Source organism: Balearica regulorum, chromosome 10, assembly GCF_011004875.1.
Source record: "Balearica regulorum gibbericeps isolate bBalReg1 chromosome 10, bBalReg1.pri, whole genome shotgun sequence".
Lineage (NCBI taxonomy): Eukaryota > Metazoa > Chordata > Aves > Gruiformes > Gruidae > Balearica > Balearica regulorum.
Genome location: NC_046193.1, coordinates 22,487,026 through 22,501,768, shown reverse-complemented (window position 1 = coordinate 22,501,768; position 14,743 = coordinate 22,487,026). Strand labels below are relative to the sequence as shown.

The window sequence follows — 14,743 nt, the reverse complement described above, 5'->3', positions numbered from 1 at the left end:
GGCGTTTCTCCAGTACTGTGCAAAGCCATAATGTAAGTCTCTTACATTTGATTAATTTTGGTCCTGCTCTGAAGAGATTTTCAAAAGTTATTTCTCAGTTACCAGTGCCAGTGTTTTGCACCTATTTGAATTCAAACCAAGACGATGCTGCTTCTCAGGCCTCAGACTGCAGTGATCCTTTCGGCTGCGATGACCAGTATGGACCATACGAAATCAATGAACAAACGTGGGCACTGCGTACAAAGTTACCGGATACTAGAAGATGTCCACATCAGTTCCACCCCACTGTATGAAAGTATCTTGTGCTACTGACCTGCTGTACCTGTGATGCTGCCCATGGCAATGAAGACTAAATCTTTGTACCCCAGATGTAAATGTTGTTGTTCGGATAAATGCACCTTAGGGAAGACCTTGTGTTCCATTTGCAAGGGAGGTATTTTTGCCAAGTGTCACAAAAACACCAAGTAAGATTGCAGAGACGTGGCTGCAGTTCCTGACTTTGCCAGGCACTTCCCACGCAACCCCCAGACAAGCCTCTGGGTACCTTTGCTTCGTAATAAAAAGGGGTATTTTCCATTTGTGTTGAAGATGGTGAGATAAGCTTCATTATTACTTCTTCTGAACATTTTTATCGTGGAAAGCATTTTATCTTAGACTACACTTATAAAGCATGTGTATAAATAACAGAAAGGTCTGCTATTTTAGTACTTTTGCTGCCATTTACCATTAAGCATAAACTTCCCCATGAAAGCTTTAGTGAAGAAACTACAAAGGTTGGAAAAGGTTCACACCATTCTTTCTCCATGTATAAATTATAAGTAATATGAGAACATTTACAATGTCTAACCACAATGTTTTATGTTAGACAAATGTGTCTCTGTACTTGCAGTTCCTAAACTGTGCGAGCAAGAATTGCCTTTTTCTCATTCTTTTTTCTCCCTCCCCTCCCCTCCTTCTACACCCAGCAGTCTCAGTCAAATCTGCCTTTATTCCTTCATATGATTTTCACGTCAAGAAATGCCTAGAGTCGGGGCTCTAGTTCACATAACACCATTGTTGTTTTTCTGGAGAGCTTAACATTGAATGCTAAAACTTCCCCAGGTTGCCTCTTCAGTATTTGAATCATCAGCTATTTAGTTTTCCAGCAAAAAAGGAGAAAAAACCCAACAAGAACTCACAGACTTCAACAATATTTTAAAAAGAGAGTTTCATTATATGAGGCATCTTCATGTCATAGCAAAAAAAACCAAAAAAAAAACCCCCAACAACAAACAAAACCAGCAGTACAGAAGGCATATTATTTCCAAGGACAATCACCTGCAGTTCTGGCCAAACCTGAATAGAATTGTGGTAGTTCTGAGCCCCTGATAAAGGCAAAGCAGAACCAAGGAAACAAGATTCAACTAACAAAGAAACAAGACAAACAGTTGCTGCTACATTTAAGAACAGCAATAACAAGTAGATCAAATTTTTAGAATATTTGGCTGAGCTCTGCTTTGGGTAAAAGATGCAACCAAAGGGTGAAAAGAGAATTCAAGAATATTTTTGCAAACAAAATGCCAGTTAGTGCTTCTCTTCCTGTTTGAGATTTTTCTTAAACAAATTAGCCCTAGCCAAACTGCACAAAAAAGTAGGCAGTAATTTCTTATCACTAAGCATAAGTTTCCTGGCAGAATGAAAGTGAAGTCAAATGTAGTTAATATCGAATGAGGTCATACAACAGTAGCTGTTACAAACATTTGCTTCTCTTCGTTTTTGTCTTCTCCGAGATACATTTGGTACTAAAGGCCATGTATGACAGTATGGAGAAAAAGGAATTAAACTTACAGAGATCCCATCAGTTTGAACAGATCTGAAAGCCAACCTCAATTGGCAACTCCATCTCCACTCCCTCGCAAAACTTTCTAAGTCCCACAACTCACTTCACACAAACATTCACACTTACACACTTTTTTCCCCCCCTCATGAGTTGCCCTTCACGACACTAAAATATTCTATAGGAAGCGTGGAGGTCAAAAATAGCTACAGACGATTGCACAAAGTGAAGGACTTCTTCCAGCCAGAAGGGTAATAAGCTGTCTAATAAACTTACCTCTGAATTTTTTGGGTGGGTTGTTAAGATCACCTGCTTCTGGCTGTACAACACACCGATCATCCACAAGGCTGCAAAGAAACGAGAAGTAAAGTGAGATTCTATTCCCTTGCAATTGCTTTCATCCTTGTTAGCAAAACCAAAGTCATTTATTTGCAATATTTTATCCGAGTGGCCACTTCAGCAGAAGACATTCCCCAAATGCCAACTGATGCCAAATCTTTGTAAGAAGCATGCAGCTAATTTTTACTGTTGCCCAGAGCTATGCTCCTGGATAGGCGGGACAATAAATAAGTCATTGCTCCTGTACACTGCATCATCTTTATGTCCCCTCCTTGAGGTGCAGACAGAACAGCCCATATTCTAGTTAGGTGAGAGACAGCCTTAGAACAGTTATTGCCTCTTGGACAGATTTGAATAATGTTGCCAATGTGTTTATACGAAGGGTAGAGAACAGGAAAATATGATGACTATGCAGACTGGACACTGCCCCTATGACCCCTCAAGTATTAAGAAAAGGCAGAAACAATAACTGCCACAATAAAAATTGACTCCCAGGAGAAAGGAAGGCATAAATACGCCCTCCTGCTCACCAGTCATAAACAGAAGATAAGACAAGGGATTGAACTAACCTCCTCCTGTTCTACCAGGAAGGAGGTGAATTGGAGAAGTGAACCCAAAGGATTCCAACAGGGAATGTCAGGACAGAGCTTCTCCTGTGAATACACATCGGCAAAACCCCCACAGGGTCAATTCAAAGCCCAAAGAATAAAGAAAATAGTTCAGATGCGCCTGTGAGCACTGCTCTGCCCTCAGCGTGCTTTGCATCAACGTGGAATTGCACTTTTACCAAATGCTATTACCAAATCATGAAAATGCAACCGTAACCAAATGCTTTGTGGTTTCTGATTTGATCCCAAATGACTCAATTTGACCCCTTAAAAACCAATCTGTCAAAGAGGCTTTCTACGCAAAAGTAGAAAGTAAAACTCCAAAGGTCTTAAAGGTTTCAGAGGTCCATTCTCATGCAGAATCAACTTGAGAAAGATTGAGACCTAGAATATGAGAGTTGTTCCTTGCAGAGGCTGGTTACATGCAGGGAGCATCTTGAGACAACAAACATGGAAAATAATGAAGTGCATAAAAATTAAGAGATCAGAGAGATTAAGTGGACTCAACAGTTCTATGCATCTAAAATTTGCATATGCAAACATTCAGAGTAAATTGCTTTTTCCCCATGGATTTTCTCCCTATTCAGTATTATATATACATATATGTGCTCCAACAAGAATGGTAGTATTAATATTTGAGCTGACTGAAACATCTACTTCTAGTGAACAAAGGGCCAAAAAAATATCAAAAGTCAAACGGGTTACTCTGATCATCCCACACAGATAATCTCAGTGCAATATATCCCTCTCATCCTGAGAGTCAATTGAAAGGAAAGAGGAACTTCCCAAACCGCTAAGAAAATAATTTTACAGGGTGCAAAACACAAAAGGGGATATATTGTACACCGGTAATCATAATGATGACAGCACTGAGTTTGGGAAACAGCAAGAGTAAAGTCCCGATTAAGCAACAGTCATGTCATAGGAATATTAAATAGGAACACTCTTCAAAGATTTAGAACGACATTAGAATGTATAGTGGTATCTGTTTCCTAACCTTCATTAACCACATGAACAAGTCATTACACATTGTTATGACATAAGACTGTCAAAACTCCACATGGTATAGAGTACAATTACACCGAATCTTTCCTTTGCTTCTTTAATTTACTCCAGGACAAAGACTAAATTAAATATGGGACAAAACTAATTTGATTACAAAGGCTTATTAAGATGATAATGCATTTCATGTTTCACATAGCAATCGGGATTTCTGGCTTAAATTAGGCTCAGAAGATGTGTGGCCATTACATAATGCAGTTACCTTAAAACAGTACTAATCAAATCAAAGATGCTTGTAACACTAAGGGATCTTTAGACCCGCCATGAGAACATCTCATCAAGCCTAGAAAATATATGCGCTTAGGGCCTGTAATGTCTAAAAGGACTACCCATGGTGAAAAATACCCGCTCAGCAATGCCATCAAAAGCCACAGCCACTGCATAATGTTCATCATGCACTGTACGGGATTAAACATAACATAACAACTTTCTACTTGTTCTGGAATTATTTACTGCCAAACTTGCTTCAATACTAGGAAGAAAAACAATAGCCGAATGTATCGTATCGCTCAATTCGTTTTGCCAGTTTTCAGCAGATAGTATTTGGCAGGTTACACAGCTGATCGAATACTGCAGAGTGTACATGTCATATTTGACGAGTACCTGGGAAATTTGTCAAATACATTCGCCAAATACTATTCGACCAACCCTACTTACTAGGTCCCTTGCTTTTATCATACCTTCTTTCCCTTCTGGCAGCATCCCATATTTTCTTCTCTTTCCTATAATAGATCATGGTGCATCTTCAGTGTCTGCTTCCTTCTCTGCCCCCTTATTTTCCAGAATCCTAATAACTAGAGGACTAAACCTACAAGTTAGTTTGGAGTCACTCAGATGAGATTCCAGCCCATCGTTTCCTGCCGGGAGACTTACCAGGATGCTGTCTTTGTACCCTGCTTGGGAGCTCCATTTATCAGATGCATCTGGACAGTAGGCATCAAAAAATTTGCTGTCACTGTACCCACCCTGAGGCCCTTACGGCTACTGGAAATGAGAAAGAGCATGTTGTGTGCGTGCCCACTCACCATATCATCAAGCTTCCTGGTTGCTTCTTTGCTACTCATTCAGGATTGAAGTACCACAGCAATGTGTCATGCATGCTACTTCCCTCCCTCTAATTTCTCACTCCTTTGAAAGGAGGTGGCAGATGTGCTCTTTGAGCTTCTCACCCAGCCCCCTGCAAGGTCTTCCAAATCCATACAGCTCCACTGCCAGCTTCTGATGTTCAAAGAGATTTCTCCTCAGCGGCAATTGTGCAGAATAAAACATACCCTGTCACTCGTCAGAGCTGTATTTCAATTCCACGGCTTTTCTCTGCAAACTCATCCTATGTCAACAGCTACTTTTTGTTTAACGAAGTGGCATACGCTTCTCGCTGTTTAGGAGGCACTCTCCTCCAGAGCACCGCTCCCATCCTTTGCAGGAGAAAGCACAAAGGAGCTCTGAGGGGAGCGCACCGGGGCAAGGGGCCGGCGAGGCACAGCTCCCGCCGCAGCTCCGCGGTGCTGGCCGTTGGCAAGGCTGGAGGTTCAAAACGTGTTCTCCTTTGCAGAAGAACAATTTTGTTTGTACTAGAAACCTCAAGTACTGTAAGAAAAGACAAAACTAGTCACAGCGGTAAATTAGTGGTATATGGACGGTTTGGCTCGGGGCTTCTTTTGGGGTTTTTTAATTTTTTTTTTTTTTTTTAACTACTTGCATTGCCTATGCGACATCCTGTTTTCCAATCAGCAGATTGCACTGGGGCTTACTCATTCCTGACTGGTGGGGCAGGGAGGGACAGGACGGGACACACGGATGGACACGGGACAGACAACAACATGAAATCATTTGCTTACATTCATTCCCTCTACCCACGGCTTAACTTGACAAGCTCCTTCCTCCCCACCAAGGACATCAAAACCACACCATAGCCATCGATATGCTCTCCATCCTCCCAACATCTAGCTTGCCATGTCAGCTTTAGGCCATTTTTAAATTTAGGGCCAAATCTGTACATAAAGCTACCTTGCTTTACCCATTATTTCCTGGGAGTCAGGCTCAAGATAGCTAGCTGAGTTCTGCTACTCCTTCTTACGGATGTTTTTAGTACAAGAGAACAGCTGTTCTTACCCCAAAGTGCTAATAAATCCATTTGTTGAGCCCTCTGCATAGAGAGAACAAATATCTCCAATATGAAGGAAGCTCGACATCTTGTCAGTCATCTCTGGCTTACTGCCCCTAGAAGAACAAAGCACAACGTTACGTTTATCAGGCAGAATTTCTCATTACAAGCTATTGGAAGTTACAACAACAGGACCTTTCGCTTTTGTTTGTTCCATTTGTTTGTAAAACTGAACAAGTTCTTGCACTGGAATTTCAGGTATCAAAGAAAACACAGAATGTCAAAATGCTTGCTTAGAAAAATAAAATAGGGGGAAAAAAACCCCAGCTACTGGCATCCCATTCGGTGTGGGACTGTTTTACAGGAGCCGTATTCATCCCAGCAGATGCTGACAGCTGTTTTGGTCCAGGCGTACCGACCCGCTTCATCCCACCCGCGAGAGGGAAAGGGGAAGCAGAGCGGGCTGCCTCCGTTTCAGACACGTTATTTGTACCTTCTAAATCACAAGGCGTTTCTTTGTCAGAATCAGGTTTGAGCATGTTTTACAGGTGTGCTGGAGTGGTGCTCATGGGACTGGTAATGTAAAATATGAGCATGATTCGTGTCAATACTTTTTGGTCATGTCAAAATAGTGACACGACCGACACTGAGGTAGCTACCCGCTTACAGATGCGGTCCCAAAGCCAGCATCAGGTGAAGACCCGCTGAATATGCCTGACAACAGATTTTGCCTCTAAAAACATAAAGATTAAGATTTTTCACAGTCTAATACTTTAAACTATGTATGTATCAGGAAGCCAAATCCCTGTGAAATCAGCAATACTTCAATCCTGTTTTTAAAAAGATTGCCTAAATGTAACGCTGAGGAGACAGCCACTTCGTGTTGTCAACTTCCACAGTATTAAGAGCTATCTTTATTTTCTCTAAAGCCCCAAATTCTGGATCGAATGATACAGAACATGCCTGTCCTTTAAATAAATATAGAAAAGAGAGTTTTCTATCCGTCACGGCAACAAAGAAAGAGACGAGCAACATGAGCCCAGATAAAAAGAAGCCCAACCGAACAGACTTTCAAAGACGTCTTTTCCAAGGCCATTTACTGGTTTCTTGGAGACCCTCCTAAAGCACGCTTTTTTGATCACAAAGTTCAAAACGCCCGAAGAGCTTTCTGTGCTTGAGGTTTCAAACAGCAGGCAGCAACGCTGCTCTTCGAGCTGCTCCTCCTCGCAGGCTGGTGATTTGCTCTGCAAGGCAGCCCTGCCATGAACACTGCCCGGGACCAGACTCCCGGATTTAAGTGGAAAAAAAAAAAAAATTTAAAACCACTTTCACCCTCTCCAACATCACACTCAAATCAGTTTTAAATGGTCTACCGCCAGAAGAACTAAGCAGCGGGATGTTATGCTTATTATAGAGCACTGCCCTGACATTGTACAGGGGATAAATATTCCCTTTCACTGAACATTATCTTGTTTACCAAAAGTGTAAGGATCAAGTTTATTAAGCAAGGCTGGAGCTCAACAAGGACAGATTCACGGAGATTTAAAAGTCAATGTTGATAATGCACTGCAGATATGCAAGTGCAAGCAAAAAACCTGAAACCACACCTTTCTTCTAAAAAGCTGCCAACAGCTATCCCTCCTCACTGCCTCAACCCCAAAGTGGTGGTGGCAGTAATAATAACAACTTTCATTATTATTAAGTCAAAGCACACTACAGACATTCTCACGCCTGTAAATCCCTGTGTCATCTCTACAATTAAAAAGAAATTCAGGAAAACCAAAAGATAACAGGCCAAGTTCATATGCAGGGTAAAGAAGTCTCAGCTCCTCCGAAATCAAATCCGCGTGCATACAGAAGCAAACCATTTGGCTTCAGGTTGCTTGTTGAATGCCAAGTCCTTCAGCCACTGCATATGTTACACAGTCCGTTCCCATTCTCTCTTGATAAGCGGACAGAAAAACATCACTACCTATTTTAAGATATATGCCACAAAACATACAGAAATATGCTAAGTGACTGAATTAGCATCACTACAAACACAGCTTTCCTCATTTCCTGACTTGGATGTTAACTACGAACTTCATACTAAAACACTTCTAAGCCCTCAAAATTTAAGCTCAGCCCTAAATTAATACAGCCAAAAGCAAAAGGTATCTAAGTCAACAAGAAATGTAGATACTGCCAAATGATCCCTTGCTACAATGGCATTTAAGGTATCCCATTTGGGGTGTGAGGGGGTTACTTTACTGGACTACATCTTTTTTCCCTTAGAAAAAGCAGATGTGCAGCACAGCTGTTCTCAAGGGATTGTGAAGGTCAAAATTATTGACTTCCACTAGAGAAGAATTCTTTCTTGAAAAAAAATAAAATAGTCTCAGACCATTGACCAAAACCAGGCCCAAGGATGGACAATCAAATTTCTGCATTACTTTCCAGAATGTAGTCTCAATTTTTTTTTTTCAGTTTCTTTACTGAGAAAGATCCTGACATACCATGTCATATACCATGATATTCTAAGCCTGACATGATAGCGTAAACCCCTAAAATAAGCTCTTTTGAATTGATTGACATTTCCATTAATAACATGCTTAGCAACTTTACCTACAACCATTATACGGTTATGGGTAACAGAAAGGTAGTTTTAAGCCTGGAAGTAGTTCAGGCATACGGCACGACTGAATTTCATTGCTGGTCTGTTCACCAGATCCTGTTTAAATTTTTCTGGGCAAGCTTGCAAAGCCATCAGCACAGAGCCAAGCTCTGCTACCACGCACCGCCGGGCGTAGACTGCCTGGGCCACCGCTGAACCCAGTCTCCCCAGGTCCCCAACAGGACAGCCATGCTCCTCGTGCGTCCCGCTGGTCATCGGCTTTCCTGGAGTTAAGACTTACAAAGGGTTGATCTGGCCACAATAACCGTATTTTTTAAGGCTTTTCTTAACCACGCAGTATTTAGCATGTTAAGTCCTCACTCACTCTTTTCTTGTATTCTTTCTGAATGCTGTTTTTAATGCTCATCAGCACGATGTTATCTCCAACGCAAGAGGAGATCCTCGGATGGAGCGTGCCTCCACCACTCTCATGAAGCACGCTGCCAATCCCAAGTAGGGTGAGCCTCTTTGAAAAATACCTATTTATCATACTGTGGGTAAGCCTTAGGATAAACACTGTCTACATCTATTCTGGTCTTTAATAACTGAGCACCAAAAGTCAGTCCACTTGACATTTATCTTTAAACACGCTGTTTCTGAGGTTGGCCGGTACTCAGGAACATGCTGAACTGGCAGATGGAGCGAGGGACTGAATGACCCAACAGGCCTCCTTACACACAAGATTTACAAGTAAAAAGAATAATTTCTAAACTGATTTAGTGTACTTCAAAGCTGCTTTCAGTCTCCTCACAAGGGACTTGTGACACCTAACAAAATTACTCCACTAATTGATGAATTATTTGCATTAAACACTAAATGGTCAACTACCACAAATAATTGAGTATTTTCCACCTTTGATAAGAAGGACAATTGGGACATCTGAGACAAAAAGTAGAACTGGAAGGTTTTCAAGTGTAAAGTTTCCAGGTACCCAGTTTGAAAACCTTCTAAAAACAGCTCTGACTGTCAACATTAGCTGACCATGCTAATCCCCCCAAATCAGACCTCTACGGGAATCTTCAGCTGGAGAACCCAGAAGTTGAGGCACTAAAAACCTGTCAACCTTGGCACATTTCTCCCAAGTTCATAGCGCAGGCAGACCACAGGGACTTAAGAGAACAGGTTCGCTCCTGGACACATCAGCCAAAGCATCCACGTGCGTCCCCTTGGCCGGGGAGGGGATGCTTCCCTTCTCACATTGCGTTGGCCAAAGACACAGATGACCACCAGCAGCCCCTGGGAGCGCAGGGCAGGAGGGTTCTCACACGCTCCCAGTACCTGGCTCTTACAGCCAAAGGCACAATCATGCTGCTGGAAAAGCAATTGTGCTCGGTAGACAAACACAACCATTACTCTGCAATTTATTTATTTTAGATAGACCAGTGCCAGGAGCAATTGATTAACAGCAGAGGAGGGGACGGCCCTAGGAGGACCTTTGGAGTTACTGCTATGCACAACCCCAGTTTTACGGCATCCTTGCAGGAGAGAAGAGTCCTGCAAGAAACCCACCACGTCCCAGCTGTAACACGGCAGCGTCCCGGCCACGGAGCATTGTCATCCTCTTAAACACTGGGGGAAAATAAGATTCCTTCTAGGTAAACTTACTTGAAAAATCAGAGATAAAGAAGTACTCTGATAAGGAAACGATAGCAGCGTGGCAATACTAGCATACAAATCTAGCAAAAGGGAGTGAGGTTTCTCCAGATAAGTATTACAAGGCTTAACTCAGGTGGCAGCAATGTCGACAGCAGCAACACAAGTTTTTAAAATAATGTTCTTTTCCCACTAAGCCGAAGACTCTAATTTTGGCAGACAGAAAGATAGACTTAATTTTTAAGACAAGAAATGAAAGGTGAACTAAAAGTGGACTGTACATTAAGTAGACTATATCTACCCACAGACATCAAAAAATACTCTACATGTGTTCATCTTTCAGGTATTTTCTAAGCCTTGAGAGCTTGATTTTTTTAAATTATGTTGATGATTACTTCCTCACGTATATTATCTATATAAAAGTTATGTGTCTTTAAGTATGTTTTAGATACAGTTTATCTGCACAGGAAAATAAAATTAAGTCTCTGTTTAAGAAACTATCCCCCCAAAAAATAAACATAGAAACCTGCTGAATTTCACATGAACTGTGAGGTCCTGCTGTACAAGTCACTGTGCCAGTCTATAGCTTGGCTCTCTGGGTCTGGATCTGAAAATGCATTAGCTAAATCCAGGCAGTGAATCAAGCCCAGGAAAGCTCCTGTGCACCTCCAGAGTTTTAGGACTTGCCTTTCCCCTACTGCTCTGTACTGCTTTGGTGAACACAAATCTCCATCACGAGACTGCGAGTGCGATCTTCTGACTGAACAGAAAGTGCCATAATTACAGGCTTCGGGTTTTATTATTTTCTTACTTACAGATTATCCTGTGCATATCCTCAAAACAAGCTGCATTTCGTACAGCAAAAGCCAACGAAAAGAACCAATGTTGAAATGCAAACAAAGCACACGGAGGGGCTGTACCAAGCCCTTTACCACCAGCACTCCCGCTCCTCTCCGAACCAAAGGCGAAGTTCTGCAGAGCCTCCCTCACAACGGCTCCCACCAGGACTGAAAGGACTCGCCGTGTTCTAGGGCACAAGCAGATCATACGCTTCGCCTGATGGCCTTGAATAAACCAGTATAAGTTTGATATAGTCACTGAAACTCAACTCCATTTTCTCATGAAAATCCATTTCATAATGGCAGTTAGAGCAGAATTACCAGTTGAAAACACTTAGAAATCAAACTGACTGTTAAATATCAAATACCTTAATGAGACAGCTGCTTTTTGAAGATCTCAGAATAGGAAACGCAACTGCTTTGTAAACATTTCACGCTAATTTCTCCCATCACTCATCTAGATCTTGATGCTAAGTTAGAAATCACAGGCTTCAGAGCAATGCTGAAAGTTTGCTTTCCTTGAATAGCGGAGTCAAGGCCCCCTTTTGAAGTCCCTCCTTATGGGGACTGTTTGTAACAGGATTTCTGCAGCAAGCTATTCCTCATCTCAAGCAATTTAATGCTGAAAGGCTTTTCAAAGAATCTGAAGCTACTTTGCCGATACCGCGTCTCACGTGTCTGCTTTGAGTGGGATTTTAATTCTTTAACCTATGACTGCAAATCCTATTTGTAAAAGAAATGAGACAAAAATATGTTTTATTGCCGACAGTTTGATTTCCAGCAACTGGGACACAAAATACTTAATCTTTTTAAGATGGTTCTAATGATGTTTGTTTTGAGCAAAAAAGCTCCTCGCTGTGCCTTGCAGTCCCATGATGTACTTAGTTCTCTATTATCATATTTTCACTGTGGTTTAGTGCTCAATTAAACAGAGACTGGCAATTTTATATGTATCATTACAGAAATTGGATCAGCACTTTATCAAAGTCTTTTCCACTATTTAGGTTGTTTAGGTAAGAACAGACTCCCAAACCGTACCTAACTCCTTCAGCTTTCTCCGTGCAGACAGGAAACTCCACACCGAAAGTTTAACTTTGCTTCAGTTTTTAACAGAAAACAGGCCAGTGTTTAAGAATAGAGAGACAACAAAAAAGCAAACACAAAGGACTGCTTAACGGCATCAGCTATTGCCATGCATGTGAAGAATCATCCATAAATTAACAGATACCTGTAACATTATGTCAAACCACAAGACCAGGTGTAAGTCAGTGTGTTTGAATTAAACGACCCTTATATTTGTAAATTCAGCCAAGCAAGCTAACATGTTTTCAAACACACCCAAACCCTGACTCCCTAGACTTAAGTGAAAGTCCAGTGCTTAAATACTTTGCTAAATCCAACTCTACAACAAGGTTACTTGGCCGAAAATTTGGCCCTATAGGCTTGATCCAATGTTTCTCCTAACTAACATCTCTCTAATTATTTCCACGGTTTTTTTGGATAACGCCCACCCAGCATTCCATATCTATTTTTACAGGTGCAGCTAACAGTTTTTAAAAACTGAAACCAAAACCTGACGTTTCCCATTCTTATTTCAGTAAGAAAGGAAAGTTTCCTCCCTGAGGGCTGTGAGAAAGATTCATAAGAATCCCATTAAAACAGCCAAAGCAAGGAGGAAGTGCTCTATTTAAAAGATCATCTAGTGAATAATCACTCTTCTGAGGCTGCAGGACGAAGCTGTCATTTGCAAAGCTTCTGACTTAGCAAATCTAAAAGGAGCTCTTTGCACACACCAGGGAAAGACAAATACAACGGATTTTGGGCAGCAGAGCACAGGCGGCCGGGATGAGCGCCACGCGCCACGCACGCCATCTCAGGGAAGGTCGTTTGCTCCTCAGCTGAGCACCAAGTCAACGGCAGTGAAATCCTGCAGCTTCTCAGCCACCAACGCTGTCCGGAGCACGCAGGAAACGGCTGCGGCAGAGGGGACCCATAGCCACGCCACCTCGAACGTCGGGATCCTCGTGCGCTCGCGGTGGGAGGCAGCTCAGGAATCGCGTTAGGTTTTGAGAGGGTTCAGCACCTCTAAAATGTAACTACATTAGCAATTACACATTAAAAAAATATATCAGCATGATATGTTTATCTACCGCATGATCTTGTTTTCCATTTAACTGCAACCTTTCATGTCCAGGAGCCTGCTATCTGCTGACAAATTGTCATTTGATGAACCGTTAGATTAAAGAGGAGAAACGCGCTTTCTCAGAGGAAGTATTCTTCCTCCTCACGCTTATAACGCAGCAGAGTTTTCTATACTTCATTTCTACAGTTCGCAGTTTGAGCGGGCAAGATGGAGGGTGTGGAAGAGGGAAGGAGGGAGCAGCGCAGCCCTGGGACTTTCTCAAGGACGCACAGCGGGTCAGACTCTGAGCCCAGATTTGAATCAAGGTCTCCCAAATCCCCATGCGCCGGCCCACATCGCCCCTCTTCTCCCAGGAGGGAGCTCGGTCTCATTGCACATCTAAGCAAGCCTATGTTTCCCTCTTTTCTTGAAGGAAGTTGGAAGAGACATGTAAATTCATACAGACAGACGATGGCCAAGTTAATTAGGTTCTATTTGTGCTATTTGTCACTCTGCAGATAAACGTGGGGATTTTTTTACCATATCAGTGACAAAGTTATCCATAAGTTACTATTTCATAGGTGCAACAAAAGTCAGTTTAAGAAAAGGGGAGAAAGAGATAAAGTAACTCATTTTGTTAACTTAAACCTCAATAAATCCTCAATACCAGAAAGCAAACATGTCCAATGTCCTTTTCTTCTCAGAAACAGCACCTGCAATTTTTTTTTTTTTTATTTGCCCAGTGCAACCAGACAAGCTAGTTAGAGAAAATTGAGGTCGAAAGTAACACGCTTCTAACAACACGCTAGGCAGAAGTGACACTTTGACAGCGATATCTCACACAGACTGATGTAAGAAACGCGACTGACGGATCCTATTGACGGGCATCTGCAGAAAGCTGAAAAAAGAAAATCTATTAGAGATACACTGTCAGGGGAAAAAACATCATTTTTTGTTTCAAAGCAAGCATGACCTGACAGCATCTTTTTAATCCCATTAAAAGTAAGAAGCACTTACTGAAGTTGGGACTTGCTGGCTCTAACCCTGATGGGAGAAGGCAGCTTAGACGTCAGCCTCTGGACGAGGCCCCTACAAGCACACTGTGTTTTCCAGCATATTTCTATTAGAAGAGAGTTGGAACATGCCAAAAGAACCAGGGCAACCAATGTCATGGGGAAAGAGAGCAAGCTTGGTTTATAACACCAACTGGAGTTTGGCCAAGGAAGAAAAATGGCCAGGGAAGAAGCGAGTACAGAACAGTCCCAATTCCATTTTGCACGGCCGTGTATCTACTGAGGCTTCAGCACAGAACAGGCTGTCTCCTACAGCCTCGTTCTTCACATCAAGCCTCCACACCACCTTCCTCACAAGATACGCACTCTCCAGCAAATGAAATACTCCCTATATTTACCAAAGTATTCTCCTTGTCCGTCCGCCTCCCTAGCCTTCATCTGCCTGCATCCAACCCTACCTGCCCAACACTTTCACGCTTCCCGTGCCCTACGCTTCCCATTCCTCCCTTCGCCAATACTGCACCTTGGTGGGGGCTCTCTGGCTTCCATGGTGGCACTGGCGTCGTTCTCCACGGCTGGGCTTTGCTGGATGTC

General features: G+C 42.3%; 1 protein-coding gene across 7 annotated transcripts in view; it reads right to left on the bottom strand.

Moving 5' to 3' along the window:
- ITPR1 (inositol 1,4,5-trisphosphate receptor type 1) overlaps positions 1-14,743 on the bottom strand; it is a 177,986-nt gene that overhangs the window by 157,583 nt on the left and 5,660 nt on the right. For all 7 annotated transcript variants that reach the window (XM_075762494.1, XM_075762499.1, XM_075762495.1 and 4 more), the window contains exons 2-3: positions 5,938-6,045; positions 2,093-2,163 (exon numbers count right to left, since the gene is read on the bottom strand). In XM_075762494.1, the coding sequence (XP_075618609.1) occupies positions 2,093-2,163; positions 5,938-6,029 (163 nt within the window). In that variant the 5' untranslated portion in view covers positions 6,030-6,045. The remainder of the gene's footprint in view (positions 1-2,092; positions 2,164-5,937; positions 6,046-14,743) is intronic.